The sequence below is a fragment of the Echeneis naucrates genome, chromosome 10, assembly GCF_900963305.1.
Source record: "Echeneis naucrates chromosome 10, fEcheNa1.1, whole genome shotgun sequence".
NCBI lineage: Eukaryota > Metazoa > Chordata > Actinopteri > Carangiformes > Echeneidae > Echeneis > Echeneis naucrates.
This window is the reverse complement of record NC_042520.1, coordinates 12,260,358-12,285,608: the sequence shown is the minus strand read 5'-3', so window position 1 is coordinate 12,285,608 and position 25,251 is coordinate 12,260,358. Positions and strand designations below refer to the sequence as shown.

The 25,251-nt window shown below is 40.3% G+C and overlaps 1 protein-coding gene across 3 annotated transcripts in view; it reads right to left on the bottom strand.

The window, feature by feature from the left end:
- The window catches only part of diaph1 (diaphanous related formin 1), a 78,977-nt gene that overhangs the window by 29,057 nt on the left and 24,669 nt on the right, over positions 1–25,251 (bottom strand). For all 3 annotated transcript variants that reach the window (XM_029511964.1, XM_029511965.1, XM_029511966.1), the window contains 4 exons: positions 24,630–24,809; positions 21,932–22,432; positions 20,449–20,563; positions 20,296–20,304 (listed from right to left, as the gene is read on the bottom strand). In XM_029511964.1, the coding sequence (XP_029367824.1) occupies positions 20,296–20,304; positions 20,449–20,563; positions 21,932–22,432; positions 24,630–24,809 (805 nt within the window). The remainder of the gene's footprint in view (positions 1–20,295; positions 20,305–20,448; positions 20,564–21,931; positions 22,433–24,629; positions 24,810–25,251) is intronic.

The following is a 25,251-nucleotide window of genomic DNA, read 5'->3' as shown; positions in this document are numbered from 1 at the left end:
GCTAATACTCAATCAGCTAGTGCAATCAGACACTGGACAGACACAAATACACACTAACAGAGCTGCAGCTGGACACAGGGATGATGCATGTAATAAGCTCTGAGCTGATGGACAAGAGGAAGGCCATGATATTATTCAGTCTAGCTCATCACTGCTGTAACCAGTGCACACACATTTGCTCACACATACACACAGCAAGATGGAAGTAGCTATTTTGAGAGCACGTGCATCCATTCTCTGCGAAGGTGACTTTGGGCTGGCTGGAGTGGTAATTGGGTACACATACAAATTCCTTATTCGTCTCTTCCCCACATTTGCTTCAAACTCATCCTGCACCCCCACTATGCTTCCCCCTTTCTTTAACCATAGCTCCTGAACGTGATTACATTCCTGACATGAGTAAGGGGTGGAGAGAGAGCAGTGAAATGAAGAAAGAGTGAGAGAGACAGATGACTGACTTGAAAAATAAAGAGAGGAAGGAAACAACTTCTGAACAAGAAAAAAAGAAAGAAAGAAATGTATACACACAGATTCATACATACATTAGCATTTCTGCTCAGTGCACAAAAATAGCCACATACACACATATATCATTTACTCAGTAGGGAAGCATGGCAAAGCAAAAGAAAAATACACAAAATGTCATTCAGATCACCACTCTTTTCCATTAAGACGTACACAGACACACGCACACAGTGCAATGGCCATTTCATTTCCTCAGACAAGTGACATTTTCTCTCCCCCTTTTTCTCTCTTTCCTTCTGCACTCCATCGCTGTGTAGATAAAATTTGCATTCCTTTTCTTTTTCTGTTTCTCTCTCCCTCAATGGCTGAACAAGAGGTGAGGACCACAGGGACAGAGAAAAGGAGAGAAAGGAGAAACAAGAGGAAAGATGAGAACAAAGGCAGGCATAAAAAAAAGAGAGACAAAGCCAAGAGGGATGCTAAGACAAAGGAATAAACGAAGAGCAGAGTGTGACAGAGAAAGAAAATGGATAGTGAAACATAGACACCAAGATGTAATGAGAGGCGTAAGAGTGAAAAGGAAAAGTGCAGCAAGTGGACAAGATGCAGACTTGGAGAGAATAAATGAGGGGAGAAATATACCCTCAAGGGATTTGTATCACCATGACAACCCTTCCCCTTCGCCGTCCAGTTGCATGATGAACTTCTGCTACTTTGGACCTGAGCATGGACCAAATATCCATTCATTATTGCAGCCCGAAAATCAATCTGTAGTGAAATTAAGAGCTGTACAACCATCCAATGTACTTTTAATGACTAGCTCATTTCAAACTCAATATATGAGAGGAGAATCATAGCTGAGCCTACTTTTTTTTTATTCTGCACAAGTTTGCTCCATTATGTGCATGTGGGCAGGTGCATAAATCTGCATGTGTGTATGGTTCTATAGGGACAGAGTAGAAGGCCCACAGAGTATAATTAAAAGCCAGAGACAGAGACTGCAGGAAGAACTTTATGGGGACAAGAAAATGGAGGAACAAGAAGGGAGCAACAGAAATAAGGAAAAATTTGGTCTTTAAAACGTAAAACAAGACAAAAAAAACGTGAGGGACAAGAGAGTTTTAATGGAAGATGGGATGTAGACTGAATCAGATTATGTTGAATTGAAAGTGAGGATAAAATGCAGGAGAAGAAACATTACTTCACTTAATTATTTGTGAGAGAGGGACACCGGAGAAGAGACAAAGAGAGAGGGACCACAAAAGAAAGAAGGAAGGCGCAGGAGAATCCTAATCAGAAATCTGAAGAACAAAATAATAAGGCTGTCTGACAGCAAATGTCAGCTCTGGGAGAGTACCAGATGGAGGGGAGAGAGAGATAGAGAGAAAGAGAGAAAGGAAGAAAGGAGGTAAAAGGGAAGAGAGAAAAAGAAACATTCAGACGGAGACAGGTGGTGCTGAAGTGACTGAGACACTTCCCCATCACTGCTCCCTCCAGGAAGGATGAATACAATCTTCTGATGCCAAGACGCAACACCTCACCAGGAAAGATATTCCCCATCTCCCATTGGAGGGAAACAGAGCCAACAGGTCAGGCGGGTGAATCCTCATATGAGGGTCTATATATGTGTGTATAAATTTGTGAGCTTGTACACACAAACAGGTCTCTGCCTGGCTGAGCAATGTTGCCCTTGAGCCAACCTTGACTGCTGTTTCACTCTGGCTAGTCCTGCTTTAATTCTCAAAACAAAAGCCATCTCTTTTTTCTCTCCATTACAACTTTATCACAACGTAATGATGAGACAGCTCTTGAACAGCCTCTCAAAATGCTCTTGTAGCTTTCCTATTCAGCTATTTGGTTTAAGTTACAGTCCTACGGAACAAAAAAAACAAAGGAAAACAATCCCATTAAAGTAACTTATACCTCTAAGAGAAGAAGCAACTCTGTATTTACTTTTTTCCTTTACATCACCATAGAGAGCAAAAACCAGAACAGCAACCAACCATTAATGCTCATAACAACTGAAATAAGATATGTTGGGTTCTAATCCACAATTCTACTTTTAAAGTGATTGAAATTCTGCCAGTCTTTAAAATTTATATACTCAACAGTGTCAAGAACCTAAGCAAAAGTCAGTAGTGAATTAGACAATATATGCATTGTGTCAGGGTTAACATGAGCAATGGGAATCTTAAAAGGCAAAGCAAGGTTTAGTGAGTTAAACAGCCCTTGTAAATTGATGCATTTGTTCTAATTCCCATACCAAAGAAGTAGTACCAAAGAAGTACCATTAGTGCCAGTCAGTGCAAGCGAGCTACACTCATTAATTCCAGTTGTTATGTAGTGCAGCAAGGAACCTTTCTTGTTCTCTTCTAATTTCCAGCCAGAGATGATTTGTCCATTTGAAATGATTGTCGTACGTGTGTTATCAAATTAATGATCAACAGTCACTGGAGTTAACTAAAAAACTTAAACACTTGGCTATTGCCTCGACAATGTATTTTTATATCAGAAGATACCAACGCTTTTCTTTTTTTTTTTAAAGAAATTTTACTTTGTTTTGAATTCTGTTTTCAGTAGGTTAAGTCAGAAAGACAAAATGAGTGACAAATAGACAGTAGCTATTCACTATAGGTAATAGTCCACAATGGCAAACAACTTACTACAAATTAGTCACAGTCAAGAAACACAATTAGGTTTCAGACATTGAATATTTTCATATTGAAATTCATTTAAATGTACTAAATTAATGATTTGTGCCAATGTTGAGAAGCTAACTCGTCTCTTTAATGTTGGAGATTCGATTAAGCTTATAATTACATACGTACAGTACAGTATTAAAACTTATGTTTTGATAAAAGACGCAAAAGACTGAAAACTGCAGCTCTTGCATTTCACTTGTAAGTGAATTGACATAAATCCAACTTTAATTGAAAATGAAGATCTGTCAGTATGAGGAGCACCAGAGTACAGATACTGCACAGTCAAAGCTCACATTTTGATTATTCTAAGGATGAAATGTATTTAAGTATTGTGAATTTCAGTTTGGGATGAAAATATTGCCAATTACCTAAACTTCCACAGGAAAAATACAGCATGTTCATAGCTTTTTTTTTTTAAGAAGTTTAAATAGAAGTTATTGACTACTGAAATGGATCCGCCTGCATTTCCCTGGCAAACCACAGTTTCAGCATCAAACTTTAACCATCTTGTTCAGTCAGGATGCCTTCCCAATGACTTGTTTTCTCGCTCTTTCACTCTCCTAATCTCTCCCATGCTACAACCAGTGAGTAATGCTGGGAGAAAAGGATAGTGGCAGACAGCTATAAAAGTGTAATTTTCTCCATTTTCCTCAGGAAAGCAAATTCACTTTTTATTCTATGTTACAATCTGTTACCATTCAGATGGCCACCATTGCAGACAGCACATTACCCGCCTACACTCGCCACTAATGACCCTCACACAGAGTGCACACATACACACACTCTCAAGTAAGGAGAGCAAGGACATACGAGCAATAATCAGAAATAAAGAAATAAAGAAAGTGACTATGCACACACAAACGGGCTCAAATTCTGGTTGTAATTGACTGACAAAGGGCATTCAGAGGGCTGAAGAGGGTAAAGACAAATGATAAACAGAAAATATAGACAAATGAAATTCTCTGTAGAAGCTAGATATGCCTTTCTATTAATTATATGAAATAACACATTAAATCTCATGTTTTACTTCCGAATAGAAAAAAAAAAACAAGAACTCTCTTTGCTGGCCCAACAAGCCTTTCTCATCCTCTGCATACCTCTCCTAAACTCTTGCTCCCTTTTTCTATTTCTATGTCTTCTTGCATACTTCTTCCATCCCTGTCTCCCCTTCCCTGGCTTGTTCACCAATTCTCTCTCACACTCATCATCCAACCCTCACAGCAATCCTTTCTCTTTTTCTCTATCCCTCTCCTCCATTTCCACCACTCCACTCTCAGGGAGCTAATAGCCTCATCCTTTGTTCTTGGAGAACAGCGGGGAACAATGGTGGAGTGGGGCTTGTCGTTGTGGCAACAGGCATGAGACAAGAGCGTGAGAGGGAGGGAGACAAAGAAGAAAGGCAGAGAGAGAAAGAGCAAGCACAGAGGGGATGCTGGTTGTTAGCCGGGCAGCAGGGAAGCGAGTGCTGGCTAATTACACTCGTTTCTATGCACACCGCAATTAAACCCTGATGCACACACATACACCGCCTGCGCTCAGAATATCCATTGCAAGCCACACATACACATTACTGCAACATCAGAGAGAAAGAGCAAGCAAGAGAGGAGGTGGCAGAGAGGCAGAAAAGGGAGGCTGGGAACGAGAAAAAAAGAAATTACTAGAAAAGACTGAGGCTATTTTAAACCAATGCTACTGTTCTCTCAAGTAGCACAGTAAAATGTCATTAAACTTCTAGCTCAACAAAATCAGCTTTATTTAAATACTGCAAACTGACATTAAAGTATTAGTTGGTTTAGTGACCTAATCACACCCACACATTCCCCACCTTAATCTAAGAGTCAAAAACCACATAACTGCTAACGAACAGTTGGCCTCAGTTTCAATACTTAAAACATTATTTCTAACCCTCACTTTTTTTTTTTTTTTTTTTTTTTTAACCCGCCGTTGCATTGCTTCCAATCTATCATTGGTTCATCTCTATCCATCTAATCAGCTCATCTGGTACCATGTCTCCACAGGATGATCTCCCTCCCTCCAGAGATGAAGAGATTTAACTTCACACAAATTAACAAAGTGGGAATAGCAGAGGGAGAAAATGAGAGGTTGAGATAAACGTAAGAGAGAGAATGAGAGAGATAAAAATGGGGAGACTTATATCCAGGTCACACCACCCTGTAGGGTAGGATCTATCCTCTGTCTCATAAACACCCCTTCTTTGGCTTCCTTTATCCGTCTATCCATGCCCTAACACTTTTTTCCATTAACACAAGACTCAGGAAAAACATGTGTTCCATGCCGTCTGCCTGTCTATTCTATTATTCATGCAGTTTAACGCATGCCCAAAGTGTGTGCATGTATGCGTGTTAAAGAGCAGTAACATGTCACTGCATGTTTGAAGACCAGCTGATGTGTTGGTCACATTGAGCTTTCAGTGTTAGAAGCAAAAAAAAAAAAAAACACAAAACAAAACAGCCATAAGCGCACAAAAAGCACAACTTCACACAGCAGCATGAACATGAGCATGCACGCCAACGCTCACACACACACACACACACACACACACACACACTGCCAATGAGGCACATGAGGAGTCGCATTTAACAGCCAAACTTGTCCTGTTTTGCTTTCATAGCCTCAGTCCATTTTCATAATGCATTAAAAGCACCACTGAGAAGAGCAGGAGACATGGAAGGAAGAGGAGGAAGAGGAACAGGGGGACAGAGAAGGAAGAGAAACCAAAAGAGAAATGGAAGAGTAGGGCAAGGGGATAAGTAACATTCTCAAAGTAACCCAAAGCTGGCCAATGTATGGAGGTGCAAGGAAACAAGATAAGGATGAAGGGAGTGGAGGAGTAAGAAAAGAGAACACTGAAGATATGGGAATAAAAAGTGTGTGTTAGAGGCAGAGACAGATTAGGGAGGTGGATAAAAGAGGATGGGATGCACAGATAAAACAAGTAAAGATGAGAGCAAGTGATGGAAAAGATTATTTAGTCTCAAACTTTGACTGTGTGTATTGTGAATTTCATGTGGGTATTCTTTGTGTGCGTGTGTGCTTGTAGTGCTTTATTTTGAGTGTGTGTGTGTATGGTTGTATAGTGGCAAGGGCCAGAAGGTTCTCTGTTTCAGCACCAGCAGGCGGGTGAGAGTTTGGGGCCAAACAGCTTGGAGGCAGAGCTGTCCCTGTTTCTCTCTTTCTTTCACTCTCCCCATCAAACAATCAGAACAAACAGACAAAAATCTCAAATTTAAGCCAAAACTACCAGAACTGCAAGAGCAAAATACATTTATAACAATAAATATGTAACTTTTTATGTATATGTTATATGTAATTTAACTGTTGTATGTTATTAAACTACAATCTGTTTACCTATTTGTCTATGTCAGACGAAGCCATTACTATATTAATGAACATAATTATGTTTTCAATTCAGCCTTCAATTAATTATGACTCAGCAGAGCATAACTACATTGTCTTACATTACTAACTCTCGACAAGGACTAGGTTATCTTATCAACATAAAATATTGGGAGACAAAGTGAAAATATCTAACAGGGCACAAAGATCTAATAAGCTAAGAAAGGTATATATTCCATTTTGGAGCAGATGGTTACAGGATAAAATGTGGTTTTAAGATGGCTTGATATCTGACTCCAATGAAATTCCCCTCTCTCTATTTGCTGCATGTGTAAACATGTTAATGTTTGCAAACTGCAACAATTTGACAACCTGACATAGGACTGAGGTTTGGTCTTCTGAGGCACTTTTGGAAACATTTTTATTTTGGTACAAGATGAAAGCCAACTTGATGAGACTTGAAACTTGCTTGAGGTGCATAATCCATCACAGCTAACACTATGCCTGCTTATTTCCCATCTGTGAAAAAGATGCGTTATTGCCATCAGTGAAAATGCAAGTATGATGTGTTTTTGACCTGAGAGACCACCTAAATCACAGTAACTCAAATTATTCTTACATTATGCTGATCTTATTGTTTGTCTCCAAGGTTTGATTTTCTGACAAAGTCTCTGATATATATTATTGCAGGGAGCCAACTTTAAAACCACCTTTCATGCCAAAGACAACTTTGGCATGAAAGAAATGGCGTTTACTGATGGATGATTTATCTAAAACAAATTAAAATCTTGACTTTTATACCCTGTGAACAGACATCCTGCAAAATAAGCAGGGTATCATAAAGATGCTGCAGATGATGTAACAAAACATTTCCAAATGATGGCCGGTAATTCAATTGGTTTCAGTGCATGCCACACAAATGCAGCATCTCAGGCTTGAATCTGGTTAAGGACTGTTGCTACATGTCATCCCCCCTCTCTGTCCCTGTTTCCTATCAAATACTAACTAAAATAAAGCCCACCACCCACCTAAAGAGGAGGTGGGGGGGGGGGGGGGGGGGGGGGGCAGTGCCAATCAATGGCATATAGGTTGCAATAGTTTAAATATGGCGTCCTAAGAGATAGACACTAATAAGAACTAGTGATTGACAAGTGATCTGTTTATGAATGGGTAAAAAAAAAAAGAATTAAGGAAATAGATGGAACAAGGGGTGAGGTATCTAAAAGCATTCATAAAAGTACATAAAATCAAGGACAAGAGAAAGGATGCAAAAATAGCAGTGAATGAAGCAGACATGGGATGAATACTACTTTTTCAATTAAAAGTACTTGTTGCTTATTATGGAAAAATCTGATAGGAGGAGAGTTGGAGAGTATTTTGTATTGTCATGTTAAGTGTACAGAGAACTGAAGAGACACAGTGTTGTAAAAGCACAAGGCAACCACACACTAAAATTTTGATGAGGGATATAAACACAATATCATTACTGCCTGCCTTAGGATGCATCAACACACAGCTCACTGATTCTGGCAGGCAGGCACACAAACAGAATTACAGTCCAATAAACACTCAAGCAGACATGTACATTCCCACTGCTGATTAGATTATTTCCTTCCTTATTATCCCCACACCTTTTTTAATCATCTTTCATCCATCAATCGATCTTTAACATCATTGTGTAAGCTATAGCACATACAGAGTATGGGTATACAAGTGCAGACATTGGCACAAATGAGCAGCAAGATGGGAGGTGGTGTGAAAAAGCAGAAATACTAAAAGCATCATCTCAAAGGCAAGCCACTCAACTGTTGTCCAAAAGCAGAGCTGCTTCATACAGCAAAGAGGCTGAGACTTGAGTCAAGAAATTGTATGTAGCAGCTCCCCAGTCGCACTCTTCACCACAGAAATAAAGAAAAACTTTGAAAAATAGGGAGCCACACACAAAATGGACATCAAGAGTGACACACCTGAATGCTGCAGCCTTGTTGAATGAGTAGCAAAGATCTAGAAATCTCATCTGACAAAACAGGGCTGGAAGGATGAAAGCACCGAATGAAAGCCACATAGTACCTTAAAAGACACGATAATGGTGGCACAGAAAGCAGAAAAGTAAACAGTACTGCAACACTTGTTGCAGTAAACAAAGGTGAGGAGAAGACAGAAAAAGTAATTTTATGGATGTCTCTAAGACGTACAAAAGGAGGCAAGCTGAAGGGAAAAAGTGTGAGGGTGGATGTACAGTGGGAGAGGGCAGCAAGTAAGAAGGACAACAGACTGAAAAGTAAGGAAGCCAGAGAAAGAGGGAGCAGATCGGAGGAAAAATAAAGAAAGACAAACTGAATTACAAGTACCAAAGTCAAAAAAAATCATGAAATTTACTTTACTTTTCTTCCTTCTTTCTGACTAATCCATGCCCTATATACACACTTGAACAAAATGGTGTGTGTGTGTGTGTGTGAGTTAGAGAGAGAATGGATCACTCTCTGATAACATTACACTCCTTAATTCCTAATTAATCCTTCAAAACTGGATTATGTTGCAGAGCCCGACAAGGCCAGGATTCCACCCGTTGCCCCATTTACTGTGCGTGTGTGCGTGTAATGTCACTTTGCTGTTTTTCAGCTTAAGGTCTCATAAGGCTGGCCTGTCCTCGGTTACATGATGTTGGGAAATGAAGCTGACAGTGTCTGTGGTTCCTAATGACACAAACATTCATATGCACACTAATTCACACTCTCCCACACATACAATGTCTCTTACACACACCTTACACTACAGGTTTCAAAACAATTGTGAATAATTGTGGTGAGGGGCAAGAACTCTTGGTATTACTTACACTTACACTTACTTACATTTTAAGTGAGGAATTGGGTGGGATGTGTGTTTACTTAAACTTGTCACACATACATGTCCTGGTTTGAAAACTGCCACACGAACTGTCCCATGTAATGTATTCTGTACTACATTGCAGACTGAAATCAACCTATTACGGATCCCAAATGAAATAATTCATTTTAGGTTCCATATCATATAGTACGTTGACATGTTTGACAAGTCTGACATGTCTGTTATAGGAAAATATCTGTTGCCGAGTGCTTGCTGGTGGTTGGAATAGAGAGGATTTGAATATCTTTTGTGATCTGGCATGACAAAGAACAACCTGATTTGATGGGAAATGCGAGGGGACACTGGAGCAGGACATATTTCAAAATTATGTAATTAACTTCACAAAAGGATATCAGTTGATGTGATTGCATGTTAAGACACATTCCACATTACTGGGAATTTTGAATCTGAGCAGAAACCTCTCACACCAACATCCATCTCACCCTACCCGCTCTATTTCTCTCTACTTTCAAGCGTTCACATACATGCACGCACAAAACAACAAAAAAAAAAACCCATTGTGACATTGTACAATAAATATATACGAGAGCAAATGCTTTTCTTGTTATTGATGGATGGATGGAGCGGGGTTACAGAGGGATAGATGGACTGAGTTGGGGGGAATTAGCATGCTTTCTTGCGCACTATGCCTCAGTGGAGCACCACGGGGCTTGTTGATGCCTCTAAGTGCTATGCAGTATTAAGTAGACAATTTCGAAGGAGACCCAGTGGCATGGAGTGTTGTTGTGTGTGCGCTGACTGACCGCTAACTGTGTACAGTTAAGTACCAAGCCCTAAAAAACCTATTTGGGAAACAGAGAGTTTCTGTGGAGAGCTCAACATTGTCAAACAAGTGAGGCATTAGAAGGCTCGCTGTGATGTTCCACCCATCAGAGACAAGAAGCATAGTGAAAGAAAAATGTAAAGTGGTAAAGCAAGATTAAGAGGCACTGAAAGGCACAGTATCAGTTCATCCAGTTGGTCCTTCCCCATTCTAGCTGAAAAAAGGCCATGGAGGACACACTTCTATTAAATCACTCTTTGCCAGAGCTGCAGTATGTTTCACTATTACCATGCCAAACACAGCAACTCTCAATCCACATGCACCTAACTTTACTCATGCGAGCTGCACTACATGCACCTCACTATACTCAGTTTCCTCTTTTTACCTTCCCTCTGTATCCATCACTCTAGGCACATCATGTCTCCAAAACTTGATCATTTGTCATTTCTTCATTCCCTTCCTCAGTGCTCGTCTCAGTTATACACTGATCACTCCTGCCTCCATTAGTCCTTGCAGGCCTCGTTCATTCTGTACCTCTCTCTTTCACTCTGCTTTCAATGACACCATCCGACTTCTCTTCTACTGAGCAAAGATTAGTCCCCATCCATGTGTACCTTTGCCACACACCAATGTACTTTGTTTAAATGGCATATACAGGGTGTAAAGTCACATTAATTACATTTACAATAAATTCAGCCGCATTTAACCAAGAAACAAGATCAATACAGAAATGGAAAAGGTCAATCATGAACCTTACAATGGAAAAATATTGACCTACTGACTAAAGAGTGCAAACGTGAACCCACCACTCTCCTTTGCCACTGTATGTTTTTGTTTTTTTCCAGCCAACAGCACATTGGTCTCCGTGTCCGTTTCCTTCACCTCGCTTCAATCAAGCAGCAGACTTGTTATGATCAATCCAGCTCTCTTTTAGCACTTTCTCATTGAGGCGGCAAGCTTTTATCTTTATTACTCTAGCCAAACACCTTGTGCGCCAACAAACAACTGCTTTTAGTAATTTTCTTTTTAAAACCAAGGTGCAATGCTGAATCGAGTGCTACCCACATTCTTCAGAGTTGGGAAGAAAGCGAAAGCGGAATGTTTGTAGTTCTACTGAGAAGCCTTAGAGCCCTGAATATCCTCAAAACTTTCCTCAAAACAAAAATTTCCTTTGAAATAAAATTCAATTGAAAAGAAACTTTATACACAGAATCCATCACTGTAATGATTTAAGAAACATTTCTAACATCTGCCATTTTTTTTTAAGTACTTGTTTCTTCATTTTATTATTATTAGTCTAATTTTATTTTAGCGTTGCTCTTGCATTATTAAACCACAATATTCTTTGAGGCTATGAACGGTGAGAGGAGAAAACTTCAGAGCAAAAATCAACATGAAACTTTGAAAGCACAAACTCTCAGGGTTCTTCAAAAACTTTCCAGAGCAGACTTAAAAAAAACATTCTTGGAGAGATCTTTAGATGTCTCTGGCATACCACCGTATTCACCCAAACAGACAGGAGTTGCTGCTGATGCAATGCGCATGCACAAAAAGTCCTGAAAGGTTCACTTTGCCAGCTGCACATCTAGAGTGCAACAGTTTGAGTAGACAGAGCTCTTTAAAGTATAATACAGACAAAACAAAAGCCAGACAATGCATACATACAAAATATGTGATTAGCATTTGTTATCATAGGTATCATATGTCCCATGCAGTGTTTTTTGTTTAATGTGTAATTCCATTCCAGTTGAAATGGTGCCAGTTCAACTCCTTTATCAGTGTACTTTCTGCTGCCACGGTGGATTTTGGTTGTACCCTTTACACTGATATTTCATAGTCTTGCCTAACTGAAACAGATATAGGAAGATTAGTGGTTAAGCATGGGTAGTTTTGCATCTGAAAGCGTTCAAATCCCAACTAAGAAATTATTAGAGAATTCAACAGGGTATTAACTCACTCCATATCCTTTGAGTTTTTGGGTGAAGTCACACACATTTATTTATTTATTTATTAAAAAGGTACAGTCTGCCTCTAAAGCAACTTTGGTATGGTACAACTCCAAAGCCCACTCACAGATCAGTACTAAAAGTAGAACCTTCATTCACACATTCAGAAATTACTCATCTGCTTTCTTCTCTCTTTGTCTTTCATTGACAATCCCTGATGCCCTGATACCATCACCCTGCTTTGCCAAGTCTCAGTTTCAACCTGCAGTTAATCTGCTGGGTGGAGTGACGAGCGTTTTGGGAGATAACTAGAGGAAGATGAAGGAGACGAAGGAAGAGGGGAATGAGAGGAGGAGGAGGCTATAGGGAGTGAGAGATGGCCATGCATTATTGAGCATACAGAGTTGAGTTTTTAGGGGATAAATGTGAAAGTGTGTTTAGGGACAACCTTTTCCGTTCTGCCTCCCCCACCTTCGCCCCTTCCTTCATTCCTTGCCCTCCCTCCAACTTTCTTTTCCCCAAGAGGACTGTCACATCTCTTATTCAGTGGGGAGGTTAAAAATTCAAAGCTAGGTGGGAGGAGGTGGAGGAAAGAAGGAAAGAGAGTACCTGAAAATGGTCAAAATGAAGGAATATCTTTCGGGAGTTTTGCCAAGCGCTAATCTAAAGAGCTCCTTCCTTTGATTAGGCGTGTGTGTGTGTGTGTGTGTATGTATGTGTGAGTGGCAAGGAGTGGGTGGGTGTGTGTGTAGATGAATAGAGAGAGAGGAAGAGGGGGAAGGAGAGGCTGTAGACGTACACTTTTATGCAGTGTGATGTAGTGTAGCACACACCATAGTAAAAAATTAAGATGCCTGCAGGGTGAAGTAGAACGCACGTCTCACAGAACACGACACATGCAGATACTGAGTAATGGAGCCGGGGCTTCAACATGCAAACACACACACACATACACACACACACACACACACACACACACACAAACCGAGAGCTAAGAGAAAAAGACACAGGAGGCAATCCACTGTAACTGACCAAGTAGAATACAACACACACAGTAACTGTACTCAAACTATGTATGCAGGTCACGGTCCTTGTCCTACACATCCATGAGGCAGTCATAAATTGTGGTGCACATAGACAAGCACATAATTACTGGTAGCTGATTAAGGTCAGAAAGTGGAGCATGGCTTGGTCCACCAAGCATTGTAAATATCATCAGTGTCTGGTGTAAATGCCACTGGGTTATCCATACTACACACAGGCTCCACAGCCAGAGACCAGGGGACCCTGGACCACAGACTACTGGTGAGAAAATAACACGCATGCCTACATATGGATTATGGAAACAAACAAGATAATGTGCAGTCTAAGAAAGTTGGGAAGACCGTGTACAAAGTTTGGGTGAAATTGATAGTTTTAATATGTGTGTTTGTGCAGGAACCCTGAAGACATGGTCTAAGCAATCAGCATAGTGGGAAAGCTTGTCTAATAGCACCCTTATAACTCACTAGCTGGCTAACACTGCATCAGTAGCAACTTAAGGCTAAACAATTTGAATGAGATGGAGGCATTGGACTTTAAAAAGGATACTTTCAAATGTTTCTCTAGCTATCTTTTTCCTTCTTACTCATTTCACTGCTTACTTTATCTCCACCCCCCTACCCCAACATGTCTTCCCAAATTTTTCTGGTTTCGATATCTTGTTCATTGTCTCTTCTTGTAAGAACGCCTTTATTAAGCAGAGATAAGAGAAAAGAGGGGAGGAAATAAGGAGAGGAAGACGAGAATATGGAAGGTAGATGGGGGTTAATACTATGGTGTTATCAACTCCATCTTTCAAGTTGTTGCTCTTTGCAGCTTTATTTATCTATTTTTTTTTATGTATGTATCAGTGATATCAAAGTGGGCCAAGTCTCCTGTGCGTGCATGCGTGCCCGCCCTTAGGGATACGTAGCTAATATTGCAAAAAATAAATAGAGTGGGAGTTCAACCTGAGATTTCTGCTTTACTAACCTTTGACACTTCCGTCTCTCCTCTCTTTTCTCATGACGACCATGGTTTCTATGTGCATCACAGACACAGCCTCAGCAAAGCTTCGCCTTTCTACACAACCCATCAACATTAAAATTAAAGAACCTTCGGGAACACAGGCATGCACACATAAGTACACACATGCACACACCTACAAAGCATACTTATAAGAAAAAGAGAGAGGGAGGACCGAGTATGCTGCTGTGACCAAGAGGAGCAAAACAGAAAGGAAGAGTGGGTGGAAGCAGTGTAGGTGTACATAGATATATCCCTTCATTCCCCATCTCTGTTCATGTTTTTTCCCTCTTGGCTCGGATGAAAAGCGACAGAATCATGAACATTGGGGATACTTAGCATCTGTAACAAGCTTTTGAGCTTCTCAGCCAATCCCTCAAATAAACACACATTCACAAAGATTACAAACATACTCACAAGCACAAAAGCAGACAGACACACACATACACACACATACTGTACAGGCACATGCACAGAAGTTCTCACAGCCCCTGCTCAACTGTCATATCACTGGTAACATTTAAATGGTAATGGTGTTGGTATGAGAGATTTGAGCCCTGGCTGGCTGACCGACTGGCTGGCTTGTTGGGAGGGAAGCCAAGTGAAGCGAGAAAGGCCTATTCCATTTAAAAACAGGATAATCTCCAGGAAAAAGAAAAGGCAGCAAGGAGATTAGGCACACACAGCAGTGATGCTGTGGCAAGTGTACACAGCTTATTTGCATGTAAAACAGGGCAGGGAGAGATGTAACGAGGCAGGGATGGAGGGAAGGACGGAATGAAGAGAGTGAGTGGGACAAAAGCATCCACGGGTGTGTGTGTGTGTTTAATGTGCGTGCATATGTGTATGCTTCTGTTTGTGAATGTGAGTGAGCTATTGCATTTGGCAGTGGGAGCCAATGTGAGCACACACAGATGTGTTTGAACCTGATAAGGCCTGATGAATGAGCATCGTTTTGCGGCTGTTCCTCAACCATAAAGAGATGGTGAATGAGGGAATGCTGGCTATTGCCGCACTGAGAATACACACCAAGGCTTAGAGATCAAGCAAAGCCAACCTAATGCACTGCTACTGTTGAGAGCTTAATGGTATAGTTATTATTTAAACTTTAGCACTGGTACACATAAACACTTAAATACAAACGCATATACACAACCCGAAAATATCTATCAATCCTTACATTTACAGATTAAAGTAGCATATTGAAAAGACAGTTTATATATCGGCTATAGGTGCTTCAGGTCTCATCACTGTACACAGACCCATAGTCATCCAATCATGTCACCATTTGTTGGTGGCAAAAAGGTGGGAAGAGAAAATGAGGATCAGAGATATAAGTGGAGAAATGGCTGCAAGCAGAAATGAACTGAATAAGAGAAAATAGAGGGAAAGAACAGTGTGGTACTTTTTCCCAGCTCTCTCTGCAGCATTAGTGACCCCTGCATTAACCCGCTTCTCCTTATGTAGCTTCAGCCGGAAAACTGCATGATTTATTAACAAGGCCTCCTAGTGTGAGCTACACAAGTATAAACATACACACAGTCACAGAGAACTTGTAACACATTGCACACATGCTTTTCAAAGCCAGCACTAATTTAGCACTAATTTGCGCTAGCGCACACAAACACTCTTATGGCTTAATATAAGTGTACCCATTCCTCATTTAGTCATACAAGTGTTTTATTGGTACATACTTTAAACAGTCTCTGGAGACTGCAGAGTTAAGTCTACACATCCCAATAACCCATTATCTTAAACTCTCCATAATTATACACCATCATGCACAAACAGAACAGATAGAAAGCATTTCTTGGCTGTCACCTAGAGGGGAAGTAACAGTGGGAAGAAATCTTGATGTAGGAGGAGCTAGGGAGGTAAGGACTGTAAATAGGGCCTTCCTCTTTAAAAACTTGCAACTCATTTATCAGGCATCCATGCCTGGAAAGTGGTAAATTTAAAGGGACAATATTTCACACAATCACGTTGATGACATTTTGTATCAGATAATTCACATCAAATAATCTGGGTTGAACAAAATAATGGTGTACTGGTGATTAAGATATTTAATTTGCATGAAAAGTCTTTGATTAACAATGACCTTCAGTGAGTGTAGCAGAAAAAAAACAAATGACCAAATATAATGATCTCTGTTTCGCAAAAGAGGTGATCTAATCAAGATCACTGCAACGTAGCGTCCCAGTGCCCCTTAGACTTTTATTCTTAATATATAGCTCATTATACTACAACTCAAGAGAGCGTACTAGCAAGAATGTACATATAAATACAAACAAACACTGCATGCTGATTACTGTCTCATTAAAGTGAAAAAGGAATAGAAAAGGGCAAAGTGTAAATTGGATCACAAATACAGATACATCCATCTACACATGAATGCACGCACGTGCATAGAATGTCAGACACAGATAAATACATACGGTGAAGGAAATTGATTTCTTCAGAGCATAGAGAGAACAAAGGACTTGTTATAATTGGTTTGTAAAATGTGGTTGAGCTCACCCACTCATGATCTCAAACACACTTGTACTAAGAAATGTGCATCCACCTGCAATAAACTTGTCTATACATTTTAGGAGATAAATCATGCACAAGAAGGTACTGTTGCATGTATAGATGTGTTATGCAGCAATCCCCGTTGGACAGCATCACAAAATGCCTCCTTTGAATTGGTGGGTGGGGTATTTTAACCCCCCCCCCCCCCAAAAAAAAGAAAAAAGTAATAATAATAAATAAATAAATTAAATTAAATAAATAAATAAAAATAATGAGGTAACCTTCCTACAAATGACCCACAGAAACTCAGCCACAGAAATACAGAAGAGAGAAGGGTGTAAAGGTTAGAGAATTGGGATATGAAAATGATCTTCCCATTATGGGTTTTAATAATCATATATGCTCCTGGCCCTTTTCTCCTCTTTTCTCTCCCAAATCAAATTAATCACCAAGGCTCCCCGAAGCCGAGTCTTTCAATCCACTCACTCTTATTTCACACACCTCCTTTCTCCATCTCTCACTCCTCATTTTCTCATTAATTAGGCTATCTGAGGTGCTGACTTCGAAAAGCACCTGCTATCAAACACAAAGTGAGACTAAAAGTGAGAAAAGGACAGTTCTGGTCATAAAAAAAAAGCTTATTACATGAATAGTGCACATATTCTGGCACCGTTACTGTCCATTCAAACACCTTTCTTTTTACTGTGCACCTGTTGGTATTACTATTAGAATATTATCATAACAAAGAGAGCATAAATTAAAAAAAAAAAAAAAATTCACATTGCACAATTCAAGTAAGCTGTTCAATTGTTGACCAGTTGGGACTTTTAATTGTCTTAATAAATGTGAAACAAAGATGCCTTCATGCATTTCAACTAATCCAGAATGCATCAGCCATATTTCTCATGATTATCTGAATCACCCAACAATTTTATCTATTGTGATGAATAAGATGATTACAAGCCTAGTACCACCAGCTGTGACTTTGGCTCCAATAGCTGATTTCAAGGCAGGTTAAGCTGTTTGAGAAGAGAAAGGCTAAACGTTTTGAGGTAAAGATGACTAATATAAATTAAGGTGGACCAACTCTCCAATAGGTGTCTGTTCGTGTTATCATCTTTCCTGACCTCTGAACCACTGATGAAAAGATTTTGTGAAGTAGTAAAGATTTAAGAGGAGGAGAAGGAAGGAGACAGTGTGTGAACAAGAAACCAACGAAAAAAATGTTCTGTAGTAAGTTTGCTCAGAGATTTTTACAGTGTCATAAACAGCTTCACAGGCTTTTGGGATATTTATGTACAATGAGCTGTTTTTGATCAGGCAAAATACTAGACATGTCATGATACTAACATGACAAAACCACATCACTTCAAGTAATACATAAAATAAAAGTTAGGTTTAATTCTCAAATGTTCAGTGACTGGAGATTCAGGAGAATAAAGGACAACTGGCCTGGGTTTAGTACTTAGATGTAAAATAAAACAAAGAACAAAAGATAAATGTAAGTACACTGTGTGTGTGTGTGTGAGTCAAAACGTGAGTGTGGTATTGTGTTCACGAGAGCCATGTGCAGCCAGAGGGTGTGTCTCCCACCATCAGCTCTCTGCTCTATCACCGAGTCTCTGAGGTCAACACCTCTGACCCTGCCCTGAGCACGCTACTCCCCCTTCCCGTCCATTTTCTGTGTGGGTGTGGATGTGTCTGCAACCTCAGTTATGCTGCTGGGCAGCTGATAGAGAGGGGGAGGAGAAGGTCATGCAGGGTCAGCAGTGGCTCGGTGCAGTGTCGGTGTGCTTTTTCTGGGTAACAAGGAATGGGAGGCACAAGAGGAGGAGGAGAGGAGGAGTGGGATGAGGAAGAGGAAGAGTGAATCTGGTCTCCCAGAGCTGAGGAATAAGGAAAATGATAGGGAGGTCAGGAAGGACACATTAGGCCTTGAGCCATGCATTTAAGAAAGAGAAGGACAGATGAAGGTTGAAAGGTAAATCTCCATCATCATCATCAGAGCTGGTAGCTCTTTGGGCATGCGCGCATGCACAGCCACAGACACACATACAGTGCACACACTACAGACACAGTTTGGATAAGACTACAGATGGGCACTCATAAGCGAACACACAAAATGTTTGATTCTTTCACAACAGTTCAATTATTTAAACAACTGCCACTATGAAGATTCACCCACAATCAAATCATCTAATTTTACTGAGTTTCCTCCTCCTCAATTCCCCAAATCAGGCCAAATGTTAACCACTTTTCCGCCTACATCATCCCACAGAACATGAACCTGGGCATTATATCTCATGGTGATCTAAGATTTAAAAAGCAGGTAAAATTCATTGGCACGTCCAGCTTCTTCCAAAGTAGATCTTCAAAATTAGGCATTTTTAACCAACCTCTGATCAACCAAGCTTAACTCACCCTACCTTGGCATCTCTCACATTACCATCTCCAACTTACAACTACAACTTACAACTAAGCGGCATAAATATTAACAAGGTCCAAGAAAAGATATCATTGCACCTGTATTCCAGTTTTTCTTTGTGACACACTTTGGTATTTATTGTAACTTTAATTAAATAATTTCAAATTATGTTTTATTGCTGAAAGATTTCACCACATTCAAAACATGAACAAGAATTAACCAAAACATCCAGAGTAATAAACATCTGGTATCTCTCTCCTCTCGAGCATAATACATTCACACAGGCAGACGTACAGACAGGTGTGGGTCTATGAAAAGGCCACAATGTCTTTATAGTCAGTTCTCAGAAAAGGTTATTAGACATCAATTGGAACAGGCGGCTGTCTCAGCCAATAAACAGCAGGGGTGTGGGTGCAGAAACCAAGCGAGAGGGGGGTCAAATTAAGGAGTGACAGGTGGACGTTAGGACTTGCCATACAGGTGAATGCAGATGGGACAGCTGCCAACATTGACATTTAACTGATATCAACAGCTAGCATCAGCTATGTGTGTATGTGCACCTCTGTTTACACATATGACATGAGAAAGAGTCTGTGTGTGTGCGTGCGTGCTTTTGTGTGTGTGTTGAGATTGAATCTGAAGGTCAGATGGAATTATATACACACCTACACACACTGTCTGTGAGTTCCTGGTGTCCTGGTTATGATATGAATATGGAAGAGCTAGACCAGAAGGCTTAGTGACACTGGAACAAGGTGATTGGAGTGGGCAGGTGTGTGTGTTTGTGAGTGTATGCCTGAGTGTCAGCGCTTTGTGCCAGGACAGCAGGTGGCTAGTCAAAGGACATCAGTGACCTTCTCCTTATCCCTCCCTTTATCCTCCATGCTTTGTCCATCTCTCCTTCTGTTCCTTAGTCCCATTTCATCTAATCTGGATGTGAGCATTCTGTCTCTGGACAACAAGTCATGGGGACACTGGGAAGATGCACTCATACACAACCACAGGTGTGGGTGGTTTATTCATGAATTTGTGAGAATTGATGTTTTGACATAGTGTTACTGAATAATGCAAATGTGCAGCATCTCCTCCAAATAGAGAAGAAAGAAGAACGAAGAAGCTGAAGAATATGTGTGAAAAACCTATTAAATGGAAGTTTGTGTCTGATATTCTTACCTTTGGTGGCTGATGGAAGCAGAATAGGACAAGTGAAACAGATATGGCAGTGGGGAGGGGCGCACAGGAGAGAGGAGAAGCAGAGACATTATTATTGTGAAAGACAACATGATTTTTTTTTCCTTCAAAAAGAAGCATAAAATACACACTTACTTATTTTCATTGAGGAGAAGGCCAATGTGAGTTGGGCAAAGAGCTCATTGTTTTCATATTGATCCTCTTCCGCCTTGGTCCAGAAACTGCTCTCAGAGAGGTCTTCAGCTCCAATCTAAGAGAATACCAGTTTTTACAGAGGAAAAAAAAAAAAAGGAGAAAATGAGAAGGAAAAGGATGCATTGAAACAGTTATCCATATTATCAAATAGACTTTTTCGAAGAAATTATCATCAACAATGATGTGTACAAATAAAAAATATTAAGAATAGAAAAATATGGTAGCGTAAGGCAGGAACAAGGATGGAGAAAGGGAGAAGAAAGAAAGCAGTATAATTTTCTCACATCTTCATACACTATTTCTACAGAAGAACAAGAGCATATTGAACTTCAGAGATTCACAGAACTACAAAAAAAAAAAGTGTTTTCAATTTTTTTCCTTTACCCTTAAGTGGGTGCTCTCTCGGTCTTAGTGTTGCACTCTCTCTATTCTAGTAACAAGACACAATTAACTTTGTATGTTTCTCCTCCACTTTCTGAGTGTTCTCATCAGGGGAAAAGACAAAAACATGAAATCAAGAGAGGCAGTGAGAAAGTGGTAGTTGTAGATATCAGGCCTTTCATTACGGACAAAGCCTCAGGGACAGGGATGTATGGTAAAAAAGTCAGAAAGTAGGAAAAGGAAATGTGATATTGGGATGGGCTGAAAGCACCAGAAAGAAAGCAAGAGAACAAGCAAAAAGAAGGATGAGACTAAACCAAAAAAAAAAAAGAAAAAAAGTTAATTTAAATTACAAAAGAATACTGTCTTTTCTAGCAGCAATTTAATTATCTTTCAGTGGTGCAGTTAAAAGAAGAAGGCTTATTAAAAAGCAATTTCTGTGACATCCTCGTCAAACACTCACCAGCTAGAGAGAGAGAGAGAGAGAGAGAGAGAAAGAGGGACAAAGGACAGCTAAATGCTGATGAAGTCTGCTGAAGCCATTAAACAGTAGCTTTAGGCAAAAGAAAGACAGAGGACTGTTTTGATGTTTAAACCATCACAGATGAGAGGGAGGAGAGGAACATGAAGCACAGTCATGAGATACACGTATGCATGAGAGTCACTAGGTCAGAGTCTCACTGTTCAAGCACCATGTCACACTGTAGCGCATACAAAGCACACCCTGAGCTATTTCGGATTTATTAATTGAAGATTATAATTTATTATATTTGATTTGATATTTGATTTATTATATTTGAATTACTTACAATAAAATCCTCACCTGTTTTGTATGAGAATTATACTTGTGATAACAAGGAGATTCCATGTGGCTTATTCAACAAAAAACATACTGCAGACTACATATATGTCATATGATGACCCAGTAAAGGTATGCCATTATTATGAATAAGACTTTGCTGTATTATTGACATAACCATGTGAATGGCTGGCAATTTTGTAGTTTTTTGGATACTAGCAATATATATTTCTCAGAACTGACCCTGCTCCAATTGGCTCTCTTCAACTGAACCTCAGGCTTGTAATCCTTCTTAGGCTTGAGCCCAAAAGGCAGTGGAGGTGGTGCAGGGGCTACCCAGCCTCCCATGCCAAATGGCGGAGGTGGAGGGATACCAGGTAAACCAGGTGCTGGTGGTGGGGGAGGAGGCTCCATCCCAGGTAAGGGAGGAGGTGGTGGTGGTCCTGGCATCGCAGGAAGAGGTGGAGGCGGTGGAGGCTGTGGAGGCCCTGTCATGCCTGGTAAAGGAGGAGGTGGAGGAATAGATGACTGACTCGGTAAAGGTGGAGGGACTGGGGGCTGGGGAAAAGATAGGGCTGCATGGGCTGGGAGAGGTGGCGGTGGAGGTACAGGGGGGACACCTCCATTCTGGCCAGGGAGAGGAGGGGGGGGTGGTGGAGTGGGCAAACCAATTACTGGCACAGGAACAGTAACTGTGACAACTTTGGTCTTGGCCTCTTCCAAATCTTTAGACAGCTTTTCAATCTGCAAATCAGTAAAAACAGAATGCATCATCATCATGAATGTGGACTACCATCTACCACTTGAAATATATCAAAACATATACAGTAACGTATCATAGCAAGTCTTGATTATTATTTGCCAGTTATAATTTGAATTGACAGTAATATCGTTTAGATTTTGTAATTTCCACCATTTCAAATTGATAGTCATACCACAAGAGTGATTAGGTTTGAGAGAAAAAAGAGCAAAAAGAGTGGGAAAGAGTAAGAGAGAAGGATTACAGCCTGGACAGGCCAGAGCTTGGGGAGAGAATGGAGAAAAAGGGACTGAGAGAAAGCCATAGCATGGGGGAATTAAATGGGTGAGGGGAAAATTCTTGAGAAAAGTCATTAAAGCTAGAAAGCTAATACTGGTTGGTGAGAAAAAGAGTTATATGGAAATATCCTATATGTGACATAAAGAACCATGCACAGAGAAGTTCATTTGTTCATTCGTATGTGTTCTCAGGTATGTAAACAGTGTGGATGTACGTGAGTGGAAAGAGTGCCTGGTATATGGAGAGGATGGAGTTCAACAAATTGTGCTCTTCTGACTTGGTGAAGAAAACAATAACAGACATAAAGGGCCTCTGAGGCAGTCTTTCCTAGTGAGGCAGCAGATGAAGAGTTGGGCACAGTTTCATACAGAGGAACAGTGAGCAATTTCTACATGTGAAAAAATCTTCGATGGGCAGTGCCTCAAAGGCAGAGCAAGTGAGCCATCATAAAATGAGAAGTTTGTTTGATGCCTGGCTCGTGATGCTGTTGATGCTTTGGACAACTGTGTATGCATATGCATGTGTGTGTGTGTGTGTGTGTGTGTGTGTGTGTATTAGAGCCCTCTAATGTTGAGAAGATGACTTTGCATTAGCCACTTTGGATGAAGCTAAATTTGGAAGCTCTTTCGTTCTCAGACAAACACACACAAACACAAAAAGACACATGCACTCATATGTTCATAAGTAAACGTGCACAGAGGCAGACGGTTCTGGGTCAGTTGGTGCATTTTTGGGCTGGGTGTCACTGTGAGGCAGGGTCCAGCTGGTGTGGCAGCAGGACACTGACAGCTAAACAATCCTCATCTTTGCCTCCCTTGTGTATGTGTACACAAAGACATAAACACAAATACATGCACATAATGCTTGTGTATCTAGGTCTGAAGAAAACCTGCTTGTGCTATCTCTATCCTTTTCCTTTCTTCTTTGTTTAGTCACTCTCTGTGGTCCCATTCCCAGACTTTCCATGTTTTTATTGAGTTTCTTAATCTCTAAAGGATTTGGTTTCATCTCACAATATGCTTTTAGATTTTATTCTTCTTTTCATGCCATGCTGGAAGTTGGCTAAATCATTTAAGGCCAGGGGGCTTCTGTGTTTTTGTGAGTGTGCATAGACGTTGGGCAAATTTTGGTACTTAAGACTTCAGCAATTCTGCATTTCTGAAGACCTCATAATATTTTACTTCTCAGAGCTTAAGATGAAGTGTCTGTGTTTCCCAGAGAAACAATGATCCCATTATTTGACTTTGTCTTTATTGACCATGTTCTAATGTTTTGGGCCTTAATCTTTACAATGTCATTTAGTAATAATATAAATACAATCTACGCTGTAAAATAGAGATTTCTGGAGATATTATGCTTGGTTCAACTCAAAAATAAGACTGTAATCAAATGAGTTAAGGAATATTAACCTTTTTAATTTGGGAACTTTATAGTTGGGATCAAGAACAACATTGTTTGGATTAGTTCACACAACAAACACATTAAAATACAGGTGTGTGTGTGTGTGCGCATCAGTAACGCCGCCACAAATTCTTAATTGGGTGCGCTGGAATTTTCATTGGGGGGGCTTATGAATTTTAACTGTCTGTTGGTCACACATAGACCCAGGCACGCTAGCTCTCTCATATGCGTGTAACGTTTTCGTAATGTGTCATTTGATTGGTTTGATACACGTTACAGCTTTGACAGCTCTCCCAGTAACGGCATAGCAACGCAGCAGCTGATTGTGGATGCTGCTTACAATATTTTTATTTTTGCTTGGGGGGGGCTAAGACTTTTTGAGGGGGGGGGCTTAAGCCCCCCAGCCCTCCCGCCATCAGTAGTGCGCGCATGTGTGTGTGTGTGTGTGTGTGTGTGTGTGTGTGAGAGAGTGAGAGAGAGAAATAATGTGTTTGTGTCTACCTGCTGTTTCAGAGAGGTTAACTTTTCTTGTAGTCCATGATTCTCCTTTTCCGTCTCATGCTTGGAAGAGGCAAGCAGTTCTTTCTCTCGGCTCAGGTCCTGTAGCTTCTGCTCATAGTCGCCCTCCAGTTTCTTCAGCTCCACCTGCAACTCGTGGCGTGCTGTCAACTCTGCATCCAGCTATTACATATGCAAAAGGTCATAGACAGAGATAGTCTCAGATATGCCACCCTCAAAAGTTTTAGTGACTTCCAAAATTCCTGTGTAGTCAGTTTTAAAGGGCATTATCTTGAGGGTGGTAGTACCCCCCATTTCATTCAGGTGCTAAAAAAGAATCCCACTATTAACCTTACTGCACAGGATGGTGCCATTGTTGTGAAAATGTTGTCTTTTGTATGAATGGATTTGTATACGTGACATGTTTATTTGTCAAAAAAATACTCAGCCAATTGGGTCTTGTACTGATGCTGTGCCACCAGTGACTGGGAAAACATATCTTTCCTTTATTTGAAGAGGTTGCAGAGAATGAGTAGGAAAATAAAACACAATCATGTGGTGTACATTCAGTAATATTACTGAATATTAATAAGAACAATATTGAAATGATAAGAGTAATATTTTT